The following is a 13,747-nucleotide window of genomic DNA, read 5'->3' as shown; positions in this document are numbered from 1 at the left end:
AGCCTGTCTTCATACAGGAGGTGCTCCAGTCCCCTGATCATCCTTGTGGCCTCCTCTGGACTTGTTCCAACAGTTCCATGTCCTTTTTATGTTGAGGACACCAGAACTGCACACAATGCTCCAAGTGAGGTCTCATGAGAACAGAGTAGAGGGGCAGGATCATCTCCTTCGACCTGCTGGTCGCGCTCCTTTTGATGCAGCCAGGATACGGTTTGCAGTGGTTGCTCATGGTTGGCATGCTCTTTGATCAGTTAAAAAATTGACACTTTGGGGGAAAAAAAAGGAGTAATCTGCCCCAGAAAATCCAGATGCTTAATAACGAATCTCCTTTAATTCTGCAGTTTTCCTTGTCCAACTCTGCTTTACAAAAGGTTTTTAAGACTGTCCTACTGCCCTCTGTGGGCTTTACTGTGAAGTACCATAAATAATCCTTTGGGAACGTGTTGGGAACATGAGTCCCTCAGAAACTTTTACTTCTCTCACGTCCAAGTGCTGAAGCTGCTTATTAAAATGATGTCTTCATTTACCAAGAGAGACTATACCCCTGCTGTGCCTGCCAGTGCAATGAGAAGCCTGAGAGAAGGCATCTGTAATGGTTGTTGGGTCTTACTCTGAAAGCCAGTGAGATATAAACCCATCTCCAGAGAGAGAGGTGGAAGAGTTAGTACCGAGTTAGGAAGGAAGATCCTGGTACATACAAGATCCTGCCTTAGTTTTGGTTTAGGTGCTTTATTTCAGTCCTCATTTTGTGGTGTTCAGAGGGTTTTTGCAGGAGATTGAGTGGATAATCAGCATTACTGATAAGATTTACACATCAAAACCTCTTTGTGAAGCTTAAAGGTGTTTTCCATCACTTCTCTACAATGGTCAGTTTGTAAGTAATGTAAAAGTAAACGCTGTTTGATGGCTTCCACTGCTCAGTGCCTCTTGGCAATGGGGCAATGAGCAGAGCAGTGAGTGCCTGGGGGAGCTCTTCCTATAGCCAGGGCATCAGTTCCTGTCCAGCAAAACCAACAGAATGAAGAGTTTGAATTTGTTGTGGTGTGTTAAATAACGTGGCAGAAATCTCCCATTTATTTATACTACCTACTAAAGAAGGGAGATTTAAGAATGGTTTTGTCACAAAAGCCTGTTTGAACTTTCATTTCTAAGCTGCAATTAACAGCAAAGGAGTTTTACCAGTGTCATCTGTAGGAACTAGACCTTCAAGTGAGTGTGGAAACAGGCATCAGATGGTCGTGGCTTCATTGAATCACAGAATGGTTTGGGTTGGAAGGGCCCTTCGAAGCTCATCCAGTTCCAATCCCCCTGCAACGAGCCAATCCCACCTTCCACTAGATTGGGTTGCTCAGAACCACATCCAGCCTGGCTTTAATGTCTCCAGGGATCACAGTGCTGCTGGCCTTTAAGTAAAGTGCTGCCAGCAGGCACGACTGGGACAAGGAGCCACAAAAGCACAATGTAATCAGTTCTAAGTAAGGTTAAGTTTGATGGCTTCGTAATGGAAAATAACTACGGTGCTTGAAGGCAGCTGACACAGTTTTAGATCCTTAGGACCTTAGTACAAAAAGTGTAAGAAAATCGGGATAGAAAAACAGGACCTGGGAATGGGCAGTATCTGGGGCTAGCAGATGTCCGTGATGGGAGCAGTTAAACTAACTGGTAAGTAGAAGGAGAGGATGATTGCTGTGTCTGTAAGGTTAATTGAGCTGGTGCTTCGAAGGCTACCAGAAGTGATGAAGATCGTTGGGCGAAGTAAACGACCACCACCGTATTTTGGTACCCTTGCGGGAAACTTACTGGAAAACGATGTAATTCATGTGTAGCCTCATGAATATGTATGTCTGCCCAGAGGCCATGTAAGGATGGCCTGTATAGCAATACAGGGACACACGTTAGGAGGAGCTATCCCTCGTGTCTCCCGGCGCCGCAATAAAGGATACCTGCTTGTCAACTTGGAACTCTGTTGGCGAGTTTGTTCCTAGAGTTTTCCCTGTATCACTGCACATCCCGGGGACATAACCTTCCTCTGACCCACAGCACTGTAAGAATCAAACCAGCATCCTTTGCCATGGCCGAAGCTGTTGAAAAGAGCTGTGCTTTACTCGACTGCAGCAGAGACTTCCTTTTACCCTGAACTGTGGAGAGCCATGTACTGAGCTGGAAAACAGCCTATGGACAACTGACCCTGCAGTTAAATCTCTCACTGATGCATTCCCAGCCTGCTCACATGTGCAGTCCTTCCCACCCTGGGTTTCCATGAAATCCTTAAGTAGGATACAGACCCAGCTGGAGGAAGGGCTGGAGCACCCTCTGCAGGGACCTTCATCCCATCACCGCATCAGCAGACGAGTGCCTACCCAAACCCCTCCATCCCACCGTATCTCCTCCTGCAGAGTCGCAATGGGTATGGGCTGAAAGACCAGATAGGTTTGGCTTGGCAAAGCTTCAGCTCAGGGTGTTTCAACAGTGGGAACTGATAAATGCCCTCTCTGCAGGGAAGGGGATGTGAATCGCTTTCTTTGGGAGAGGGGTAGAAAGAATGGTTGTGGAGATGCTAACCTAAAATGCTGCTCATTATTAGCCATTGTCTTTGCAGCATGAAGGCCTCTCTCATATTAAGGCTATAATAATAATAATGATATAAAAAGCTGCTGCAGTTACAACAGAAGAATGTATTGTTACCACCTGACATTTAACCGAGTGGCAAATCACCTTCTGCGTTTATGAATTTTCCCTACCAAAACCACTGTGATGGTTGTCACATTTCCCAGCTGAAGGCCTGTTATTCCATGGGCCCTTTCCACTCAGGTTGGAGATGTGCTGTAAGTAAAGAGAAATTTGGCTTTCAGGGCTTTCATTTCAGTACCTTCTGTGGCCACGGAGCTAGACTCCAGGTTTAATGGAAATGTGAGCATCAATACTTAGGGCATGGCAGGAGAGCACAGTCTCCTGCTCTGATGGCCTGCAATGTGTAGGGCAAAGACTGTTGTCCAAGGTTAGCTGATTGCTGACTAGCTGCATCAAAGACTATAGACTAGACTAGAATGATTGGGACTGGAAAGGACCTTAAGAAATCCAGTTCCAACACCCTGCCATGGGCAGGGATGCCTTACAATAGACCATGTCACCCAAGGCTCTGTCCAACCTGGCCTTGAACACTGCCAGGGATGGGGCATTCACAACTTCCTTGGGCAACCCATTCATTTATAGGACTTGGAGACCTATAATAAACCGAACAAAAGAGTGAAGCTTCACACCACTTTTTAAGGGTATTTTGAGGATTATGGGTCCTGGCTTGTTAGAAAAGGAGTTGTGGTCTGAAGTTTGTCCTGTAACTGCTGCACTTGGCTGCCATCCACTGCGGTGAAACTGAGTGATGTGGTTTAAACCCAGTCAGGTAACTCGTTCACTCACTTCCCCCCTTCTTTCCCCCCCCCTACTCCCAGGGGGACGGAGAGGAGAATCGAAAAGAATGCAACTCCCACGGGTTGAGATAAGAACAGTTTAGTAACTAAGGTATAACACAAATCACTGCTGCTACCACCAATGATAATAATGATAAAGGAAATAACAAGGGAAGAGAATACAACACCTCAGCAACAGCCAACTGATAACTTGTCCCACCCCAGGCCCGACCAAGCACCGACCCATACCTCCTCCAACCCTGCAGTCTCCCAGCCCTTCCGGCTCACTCCCAGTTACATCCTGGGCATGACGTGCTGTGGTATGGAATACCTCTTTGGTCAGTTTGGGTCAGGTGTCCTGTCTCTGCTTCCTCCCAGCTTCCCCTCCTCCCTGGCAGAGCATGAGGCTCACAAAGTCCTTGGCCAAACCAAAACATCCTTGTTATCAGCTCTGTTCCCAAGCCAAAAGTCAAAACACTGCACTGCACCAGCTACCAAAAAGGAGAAAAATGACTGCTACTGCTGAACCCAGGACACTGAGGCATGAAATTCTCTGGGGATAAGGAAGTTGCTCTGTGATAACATTCTGTTTGCATTCCTGAGCTTCTGGCATGAGAATTAAAGGTAGAGAGAGGCTTTTGTCAAAGGAGTCTTAAAAGAGCCTTAGATCATTGAATCATAGAATAGTTAGGGTTGGAAAGGACCTTAAGATCACCCAGTTCCAACCCCCTGCCATGGGCAGGGACACCTCACACTAAACCATGGCACCCAAGGCTCTGTGCAACCTGGCCTTGAACACTGCCAGGGATGGAGCATTCACAGCTTCCCTGGGCAACCCATTCCAGTGCCTCACCACCCTAACAGTAAAGAACTTCCTCCTTATATCCAATCTAAACTTCCCCCATTTAAGTTTGAACCCGTTACCCCTTGTCCTATCACTACAATCCCTAATGAAGAGTCCCTCCCCAGCATCCCTATAGGCCCCCTTCAGATACTGGAAGGCTGCTATGAGGTCTCCACGCAGCCTTCCCTTCTCCAGGCTGAACAGCCCCAACTTTCTCAGCCTGTCTTCACACAGGAGGTGCTCCAGTCCCCTGATCATCCTCGTGGCCTCCTCTGGACTTGTTCCAACAGTTCCATGTCCTTTTTATGTTGAGGACACCAGAACTGCACACAATACCCCAAGTGAGGTCTCATGAGAGCCGAGTAGAGGGGCAGGATCACGTCCTTGAATGGACACATCAAATTATGTGGCACCTCCACTTTTGTCACGGAAATAGGTGCGATGTACAACCCAGCTCAGAAAATAAGTCTTCCTTTTTGGTTTTGCAGTTGTCAGTGGCTTGCACTGTGCACACTTCAACACCATCACTCGGGGAACACAGCTCCTGTTAGTGCTCTTCCATCTGAATTGGAAAAGCAACTCAAAGAACTGGCAGCTCAATTACCTCTGTGATAGAACAGCACTGATATGATTGTTCTCAATGCTGTGTGTGCCTGACACGATTGCAAGGGAAGCTCTTAACTCTATTTAAAACACCAAGTTTCCACTTCAGGTGGCACAAAAAGGTGGAAACAACCGAACCATGAACAATACCTCAAGGTTTATTATTATTATGTCATGAATCTAGGTTCCATCCCTTTTAATGCTTCTCTTGTGAAACAGTGGCTGTTTCTGAAGCCAGGGCATATGTCAAGTTACTTCTGAGAATGCTCTGCTGCTGCCTGGCTAAGTTATGGCCTTCATGTATTCCAGGCTGCAGCCAGGCTCTCTGAAAGGCTTTTAAAGAGGCTATTTCGTGCTGCCTTTAATCTATTTATATTTACTATTAAACCTCTATCACCAGTGGCTCTATTCATCATTGCCCTGGTCTTTGTGGACTCCAAGTACACAGCCAGCATCAATGTCCTTACATTATCTAGAACATAGAGTGCCTTTGCCATGAAAAGCCCTAGGAAAGGAAAAGCACATCTTCCTTATGGGGGTGTGGAAATACAAGCTCTAGTTAAGGAGACCACTAGAAAGAATCCAAACTAATATCTAATCATAAGTTATATGGAAAGGAAATGTATAAGATATATATAAGGAAAGGTGGTATCATTTCTTAAAGCTAAGCTTTGTCTTTTTTTTTTTCCCCATAGAGACAGTATTCAAAGTATGTCCCAAAATCTAATGAGATCAATATTGTTATTTCCATTCCACAGAAATGGAATCATACAGGCTGGGAATGAGCTATTAAAATCCAGGAGGAAGTTAACAAGAGCTGGGTATGAACACTACAGTGCTGCAATGGAGCAGATCTTTTGATCTCAAAGGAAAATCATGGACCCAGTATGTGCTACACAGCCTGTATGCTTACCCATACAGGATGTGGACACACTGTGTTCTGTTCAGGTTTTTCTCATAAGTGACTGGTTTTATGCTCATATTCTGCCTTAGGGCTCAGGCCTTATTCTGCCAGGCTCAGGGCTGGACTGAGATTTCCATACCAATGGGCAACCAGAGTGGCTTGAAGCCATCTTCGTGGCTGATGCAGCAGAACAGCTCTGTGAAGACCTGAGTTCTGCCATCACGGATCCCTGTAGGGAGTTTGACCTGGTGATGCAGAGGGAAAGCAGGAACTCCTGTAGTCATTCTCTACAGTCCCTCCAGTTTTGTTTGCAATGAGGATAGTAAAATACTGGCATATGCTGCCCAGAGATGCGGTGGATGTGCCATCCCTGGAAGTGCTCAAGGTCAGGTCGGACGGGGCTTTGAGCTTCATCTAGATGAGGTTATGCAGATGCACTTGATCCCTGCTAATGTAGGCGCTTTAGGAAGGCAGCAGTAAAGGGTTCAATGGGACACAGGAACAAAGCACAGGATGTTTTCTTGGGTATTAAGCCGCCCCCCCCCCAAATTCTGATGATGTGCAACACACACCTGGAGAGGTTGTGAAATTCGGGGAGATACTTGAACTGAAAGAGGGGAGATTCAGCTTGTACATTAGGAAGATATTCTTCCCTGTGAGGGTGCTGAGGCGCTGGCACAGGGTGCCCAGAGAAGCTGTGGCTGCCCCATCCCTGGCAGTGTTCAAGGGCAGGTTGGACACAGAGGCTTGGAGCAAGCTGCTCTAGTGGAAGGTGTCCCTGCCCGTGGCAGGGATTGGAGCTGGGTGAGCTTTAAGGTCCCTTCAACCCAAACCAGTCTGGGATTCTATGATCCTATTCAGGGATGTAGCAGAGGACGGGGGACACCTGGAAGGATTTAACGCACACAACAAACCGGTGTGGGGGGATAAACAGAGGAACGAACAAATACAACACCTGCTCCCTCCAGCCCTGCTGCTTCTAAGCTCCAAGACATCCCCACTGGATGCACAACCCCAGGGTGGGCAGGCAGCGACTTGTCCCTAAGCCCTGCCCTACCGACCCCGGAGGGGGGCACCGCAAACACCCGCTGCTGCTGCTGCTGCTGCACACCCCACGGCTCCAGCCAAGGCACGGGCACGGTGCCGGGCGGGCGAGGGTCCCGACGGCGATGCTGCAGCCCGGCACAGCCCGGCACGGAGCGCGATAGCGCGGTACAGCGCTGCCTGGCGCCGGAACGAGGGCGGAGCGGGGCGGGGCGGGCCGGAGGAGGGAGCCGTCGGCGCTGCGCGGAGCACGGCCCGGCCCAGGGGAGCCCTGCGAGTGCCGGGCACGGAGCAGCGTTATCCCGGAATAGGGCTGCACGCATGTGCGTCACCCCGGATGTGAACAGCCCGGCCCGGCTCCGCGCTAGCTCGCTCCGCCCGGCTCCGGCGGATGGGCTGAGCCGTGCCGAGCCGAGCCGAGCCGTGCCGGCCGCCGCGCAGCCCGGTAGGGGCTGAGGGGAGGCAGGGTCCCGGGCGCCCTCGAGGGCCAAGGTGCGAGAGTCCCATCCCAGCGGGGGGCCCGGGCCCCCCGAGGGGGCCGGGGCAGGTGCGCGGTCCGGGCGGGATCCCCGGCGCAGCCCGCCCCGTCGGGGCCGCCGCCGCCGCGTCCCCTTCCCCGGCCCCCGTGCCGCCGGTACCCCCGGTCCTGTGTGGCAGCCCCGCAGGCGGGGCAAGGGGGCGATGGATTTTCGCGGTAAGAAGTACGAGCGCGGCAGTAACTGGTCGGACCCCGAGGTGGTGGAGCTGCTGCAGCTGTGGGCCGACGAGTCGGTGCAGATGGAGCTGGAGAGCTGCTTGCGGAACCAGCACGTCTTCAACCGCATCGCAGAGGTGCTGCGGGAGAAGGGCATCCACCGGACGGGCGACCAGTGCCGGGAGAAGATCAAGAAGATGAAGCTGGAATACCGTCGGATCAAGGATAACAGCAAGGCCCCGCGGAGCGGCAGGACGTGGAAGTTCTACGAGGTGATGGACCGGGTGCTGACCAGCCGGCCTGCCCTGGCTTACAGCTCGCTGAGCGGCAGCATGATGGCTCAGCAGGTGCTGCAGGGCAGCATGGTGGAGAGCTACCACCACCACCAGTTCACCTCCCCGGCCCTGCCCTTTGAACACTCCCAACACCCTGAACTGATGGAGATCAAATGTGAGGAGGTGAACTCTGATGAGCACTGCTTGACCCCAGAGCCCCCAGCAGCCATGTCTTACCAGCAGGGCTCCCCTGAAGAACATGAGATGGAGAGAGCCTTCTTGGAGAGGGCCCAGAACAACTCTCCCATCTCCAGGGTGGAGATTCCCATTGAAACCAGTGTCTCACCTTCAGGTAGGGAGAGCCTTTTGCATTCCAGCATCAGGTTTCTGCCTGGTTTCCCCAGAAAGAGAGATCCTATTTTCTGGTGCAGAGATAGACACCTGGTTTTCACGCTGATGTTCGGACCTTGGGTTTCCGCATCCCCAAAAGCTATAAAGTAGAAGGCTGGAAGCTGCATTCATAGTCTTCTGGCCATTCCCAAAGTGTATCCAACTGCAGGTAAATGAAACCTTAAATGAGCTGGGCTAAACGTTGGGTGTATAATCCCGAGGGCTGGAATGTCTGCCGCAAGCTGAGCTAGGCGTCTGTGGTAGATTCCTGCATATAATTCTGACAGTGCTTAGCCTTATTGAAACAAACAAGAAATTGTATGCTCTTTGCTATCACTGGAGCATCACCACAGCTGTCTCTGTGGTCCTCATGCTGAATTGTATCAGGAGACCCTCTTCTGCCATGGCTCTGCTATAAACCTGCAGGTGGAACTTTCCTTGTGTCCTTTTAAACTGTTTTCTGGGTCTAATCTTTTAGGATGCTCAGTGATGAAGAATACTTGGGAATGCTCATTGCCTGGCTTTCTAAGCTATTTGTTAGGACATGGAAAGATGGTTTTGGAAGTCACTGGCAGAAACAGCGTTGCCTGTTACTGGAGATGAGACTTCTCCACTGATAGTGCATTTGGCCATTGCTTGGCTGCCAGGAAGGGTGCAGCCCTGGAAATCCTGGGGATTTCAAACCAGTCTAGGACAGGCAGATGGAAGAGCATGGCTTGGGGGAGACTGGCACAGGTTACCCAAAGAAGTGATGAGTGCTCTGTCCCTGGCAGCGTTCAAGGCCAGGTTGGACAGAGCCTTGGGTGACATGGTTTAGTGTGAGGCGTCCCTGCCCATGGCAGGGGGTTGGAACTAGATCTTAAGGTCCTTTCCAAGCCAAACTATTCTATGATAACCCCTCTGAGATTTATATCTGAGATCAGAAAGAAATGGTTTAAACTGGCTGGGTTTAAACCACTACACTGCGTTCTCTTTGCCACGGTGGTTGTGTTGTTAGTCCATAGAATGACAATCATTCAGCTTCATTTGGAGGCTGAATGTGACTGGGGCTGGCAGCATAATGGGGGCCCAATATATAAAGTTCAAAACTTCAAAGAAAATCTCAAACTTCAATATGTGCCTGACAGCTTTTACTTTGGTTTTCCTATAAAACCCTACAGTGGATTGAAGGATGTTTCTTTCCTAAGGAAGGCAGCAAAGCATGTCCACGCCGCTGTACTTGCTGCACATTTGATTTCTCTTCCTTTCTTTTCCATATCCACAGGTTTCAGTGAGCCCAACATGGCCAACTCAACCCGCATCCAGAACGTGGCTCCCCGGCCCGGCTTCTCCGCCTTGCATCGGCTGAGGAAAAGGCGGAAAGGGCAGCGTGTGAAGGACCCGCTCGATGACCTCTTGCTGAAAACCCTGACGTCGCAGCGGGCCATGGAAGAGCGCTTTCTGCAGATGGAAGAACGCCGCTTCCAGCGGGATTTGGACGTGGAGGAGCGCCGCATGCAGCTGGAGCAGCGCCGGTTTGAACTGGAGCGCGAGCATGAGTTTCGCATGTTCAACGTCTTCGCGCAGATGCTCAGCATCCTCAAGCAGAGCCATGGCGGCTCCTCCTCCTCGGTTGCGATGCCTCGGGGCTTGGACTTCAGCCACGCACTGTCTGAAATCACGGGAATGGGAGGAGGAGGAGGAGGAGGAGACCTGCAGGAGACGAGGGCTCGGCCGCTGTCCGAGAGGAGGGTTGACATGCACGGCTTCTGCAGCCCCAGCGGCTTCCGGAGAAGCCCCTACCTCTCTGCTCGTGGCAACATTGCCAGCATCTTCCGTGGCTCCACGGAGGAAGGGTACAAAGCTTATCATGCTGACAAGTATGATGAAGACAAGAACCCCAATGTGAGTGAGCACCTCAAAGTATCCTTGCTAGGATTAAAGATTTCCTAGACGTTTGCTAACAGATATGCTAAAAACAGTGGAGTTTTTGTGGTCTCAGTAATACATGGCAGGTCAAGCTGTTTGGTTGGGGAAGAGAAAAAGCAGTTTTGCAGATGACCTGGGTATCAAAGATGAACACCATGTTCAGCTCAGGTTTGCAAGCTCCTGGTTTCCCTATAGGGGAAATAATAGCAACAGTAGACCTTGACAGATGATAGAAATCTGCAGGAGCAAACAGAGCTGTTTCTCCTTGACCATCTCTGATTATATCAGATTATTGCAGGTGATGGGTGCAGGAGATACAACTAAGTAGACCTCTTTACATTACTTTTAACTAACGGTGCTTTATCTGCCTTACCACACTCGCTGCTCAGCTGTAAGTAGCTCATCGGACCCCCCCTTGTGGCACAAAGGCAAAGTATTACCTGCAAGGATAGGAAATGTAAATAGTGATCTATCTGTGCATTACTTTTAAATAGATCCTATGTTCAGGTACTGAATTGCCTGAAACTTTTCAAATGTTCTATTATTATCCCTGATGTAGTCACGCTGTGTTGGGAGGTGCAAACTAGGTCTTTAAGGTAGAAAAACCCAGTGAGGTTTCTGATACAAGGGGGAGGCACAAACTTGCTCTTCCACCACCTGTTGTCCATGTAGGAGACAGCTTTTTAAACAGATACCTAAAACTGGATTTGTACTTCAGTAACATCATAAATGTACAGTTGCTTCAATTTTCCTTTCTTTAAAGATTTATTTACCCAACTTATTCTAATAATGAAAATGTGCTACTAGGTTTGAACTCTTCAAGATCTGATGTAGTGCTAAATAAGCGAGGTCACATCCTAAACCTGGAGCTTTAGGGACATCTCTCCGGAGGGGAAAATCTGTGTTTGAACCACTTTCATGACTACTGTTCGGGTGGTTTCTGAGCAACTGAGTGGAGTGGAATGGTAATGACTGGTAAACAAATGCTTTTAGATAAAGAATCATGGAATTGTTAAGGTTGGAAGGGATCTTAAAACTCATCCACTTCCAACCCCTGCCACGGGCAGGGACACCTTCCACTAGAGCAGCTTGCTCCAAGCCCCTGTGTCCAACCTGGCCTTGAACACTGCCAGGGATGGGGCAGCCACAGCTTCTCTGGGCACCCTGTGCCAGCACCTCAGCACCCTCACAGGGAAGAGCTTCTGCCTAAGAGCTCATCTCAATCTCCCCTCTGTCAGGTTAAAGCCATTCCCCCATGTCCTAGCACTCCATACCCTTGTAAAAAGTCCCTCTCCAGATTTCTTGTAGCCCCCTGAAGGGTAGCAAATTATTTAGTGAAGTGATAGCTAAAGTGATTTATGCACCTGTTTTTGTATCTATAAGCAATAAGTTACTTCTTTTTTTTCTAGGGTATAATAAACTTTGGTACCAGTGAGAATAAACTCTGCTTTGACCTGATGTCTAAGCGGGTAAGTCCTATTCCAAACAGAAACATTGAACATTGAATTTGCTCTATAGTTCCTCCTTGGTGCTTGCACTTTCCTGGAGTCATTGCAGTTGCTTAAGTTTGTCTGGCAAAGCTTTTCATTGTGAATTTTTCATATGTTGGAAGGCACTTTTGAATCCAGCTATTTGTACACTTATGTGTGTTATTTCTCCAGGAGGAGAGGAGCAAGGGTGTTCTTTTGTTCCTCTTCATGATGAGTTTTCCCTTTGAGGATGTATTTGGCTCAGAAAGCTAAATGAAACTAAAACGCATTTTATTTCCTCCTGCTGACAGTAGTTAATTTAATACAGAAGTTTTCAAATCAGGTTTGAACTCGATTTAATTTCAAGGATCTTCACATCTGCCCATTCTAAAGTCACACGAGTTGTTGTGAACTTACCCAAAGTGTGTGAGGGTGGCAACAGCGAATGGTGACAGCCTTTGAAACCTCTTAAAATCAGGCTGGGTCAGCTGCTCCCTGCTCCCTTTGTTCAGTTGCACACTCAAAAATCAGGGAAAAGAGAAAACAACAGAACTGTGCTGTAGAGGAATGTTTCTTGGCTTACATTAAAATCACTGCCCAGGAGCATCCTTCGAGGTGGGCAGGCGGCGCTTTCTCCTACCTGAAGTTGTCTGTGGGGAGGGAAATCAGTCTCTGCAGTTTGAAGTTCATGGTTGCTCCCTTTCCACCATTTCCCACCCTCAAAATGATCCTTGTTTTATTTCTGCCTGCCATCCACTGACTGGGGGGGACGCTACCCCGCTGCTCCGCCTTCCAGCTAAAAGAACAGGTAAGGCAGAGCTGCTGCCTGCACGGAAAAGGTGCCTTCTAGGCTGCATAGGTGATACCTTCCTTCCTTCACTGTCCTCTCCCCTTAAACTAACACCAAGCCAGCAGTAAGTAGTGCAGAGGGAGATGGTGTCAGCTGCATCTTAATTAGCCTTGTTATGAAAATGAGTCTTTGTGGGCTGTAGTGAGATGAGCCATCGCGCTTGTGACCACAAGCTGAATAAAGATATTGTTGCCAGCCTCTCAGTTATCACAGTCTGGAGTTACAGTGTGGCTTCACTGAATGCAGCACCATGTGGGATTGTAGGCAAGTGATTTGTTGCTGTTTGGGATAATAAATACTTACTGTTTCCCCTGAGTAACATAACTTATCAGACTCCTGTCTTCAACTTTTGACCCTGAAGTTAGAGAATGTTTCATGGCATGAGATCTCAGATGATCTTCCTTTCATAGAATCATAGAATCATAGAATCAACCAGGTTGGAAAAGACCTTCAAGACCATCCAGTCCAACCATTCCCCAGCACTGCCAAGGCCACCTCTAACCCATGGCACTGAGGCCTCATCTCCACGGTGTGTGAACACTTGCAGGGACGGTGACTCCAGCCCTGCCCTGGGCAGCCTGTTCCAATGCCTGCGCACCCTCTGGGGCAGGAATTCTTCCTCAGCTCCATCTAAACCTGCCCTGGTGCAGCTTGGGGCCGTTTCCTCTTGTCCCATCCCTTGTTCCCTGGGAGCAGAGCCCAGCCCCTCCTGGCTCCATCCTCCTTTCAGGCAGGTGTAGGCAGCGATCAGGTCCCCCCTGAGCCTTCTCTTCTCCAGACTGAACCCCACCAGGTCCCTCAGCCCTTCCCCATCAGACTTATTCTCCAGACCCTTCACCAACTCTGTTGCCCTTCAGTTGACCCATCTGTTTTCCTTACCCTTTAAGGGTTCTCCTCTTTATTATAGTAGCTTTTGGAAACTCTGCTGATACATTTTATGTTGCATCCTCTAGATAAGTTTAGGAGGGAGATCTAAAGGAGGCACAGTTCTGTGCTACATAGGCTTCAAGAACATCTGCAGCACAGTAAAGGAGTTTAATCCTATACTACCAGGTTGTAATTCTGCATGGGATAAGGACAGTGTCTTTAAGCTCCAGAGCTTGACACCATTAAAACACCAATACACAATATTGTGAGTTTGTTATCACGTGAGAAACTTTTACACTGCATGTTGAATTTCCCACCTCCCTCACTATTACCTATTTCTAGTGTCCTCCACCCTCACCTCTTCTAATATTAACTCATAGATTTGGTTGCCATTAAGTATTTAGAAGGTACATTGTACATAATACTTGTTTATGCCTTCATGTAGAATGTTCTTTCCTCTCTGCCTCTATCACCACTGTGCTTTCTCTTGCA

At 49.0% G+C, this 13,747-nt stretch overlaps 1 protein-coding gene across 4 annotated transcripts in view; it reads left to right on the top strand.

Annotated features, from left to right (window-relative positions):
* Nucleotides 1-13,747, top strand: part of ACCS (1-aminocyclopropane-1-carboxylate synthase homolog (inactive)) — a 29,592-nt gene that overhangs the window by 5,949 nt on the left and 9,896 nt on the right. Inside the window, exons 1-3 of one of the 4 annotated variants that reach the window (XM_062635923.1) lie at nt 7,056-8,123; nt 9,426-10,045; nt 11,479-11,538. In XM_062635923.1, coding sequence (XP_062491907.1) covers nt 7,484-8,123; nt 9,426-10,045; nt 11,479-11,538 — 1,320 coding nt within the window. In that variant the 5' untranslated portion in view covers nt 7,056-7,483. Of the gene's footprint in view, nt 1-7,055; nt 8,124-9,425; nt 10,046-11,478; nt 11,539-13,747 lie in introns of those variants that run through there. The other 3 variants (XM_062635924.1, XM_062635922.1, XM_062635926.1) reach the window with 3 other exon arrangements.

The sequence above is a fragment of the Pezoporus occidentalis genome, unplaced genomic scaffold, assembly GCF_034315485.1.
Source record: "Pezoporus occidentalis ecotype Australia unplaced genomic scaffold, CSIRO_AGI_Poc_V1 ctg46, whole genome shotgun sequence".
Taxonomy (NCBI): Eukaryota; Metazoa; Chordata; class Aves; order Psittaciformes; family Psittacidae; genus Pezoporus; species Pezoporus occidentalis.
Note: the sequence above shows the minus strand (reverse complement) of the source record. Positions and strands in the feature narration are given on the sequence as shown.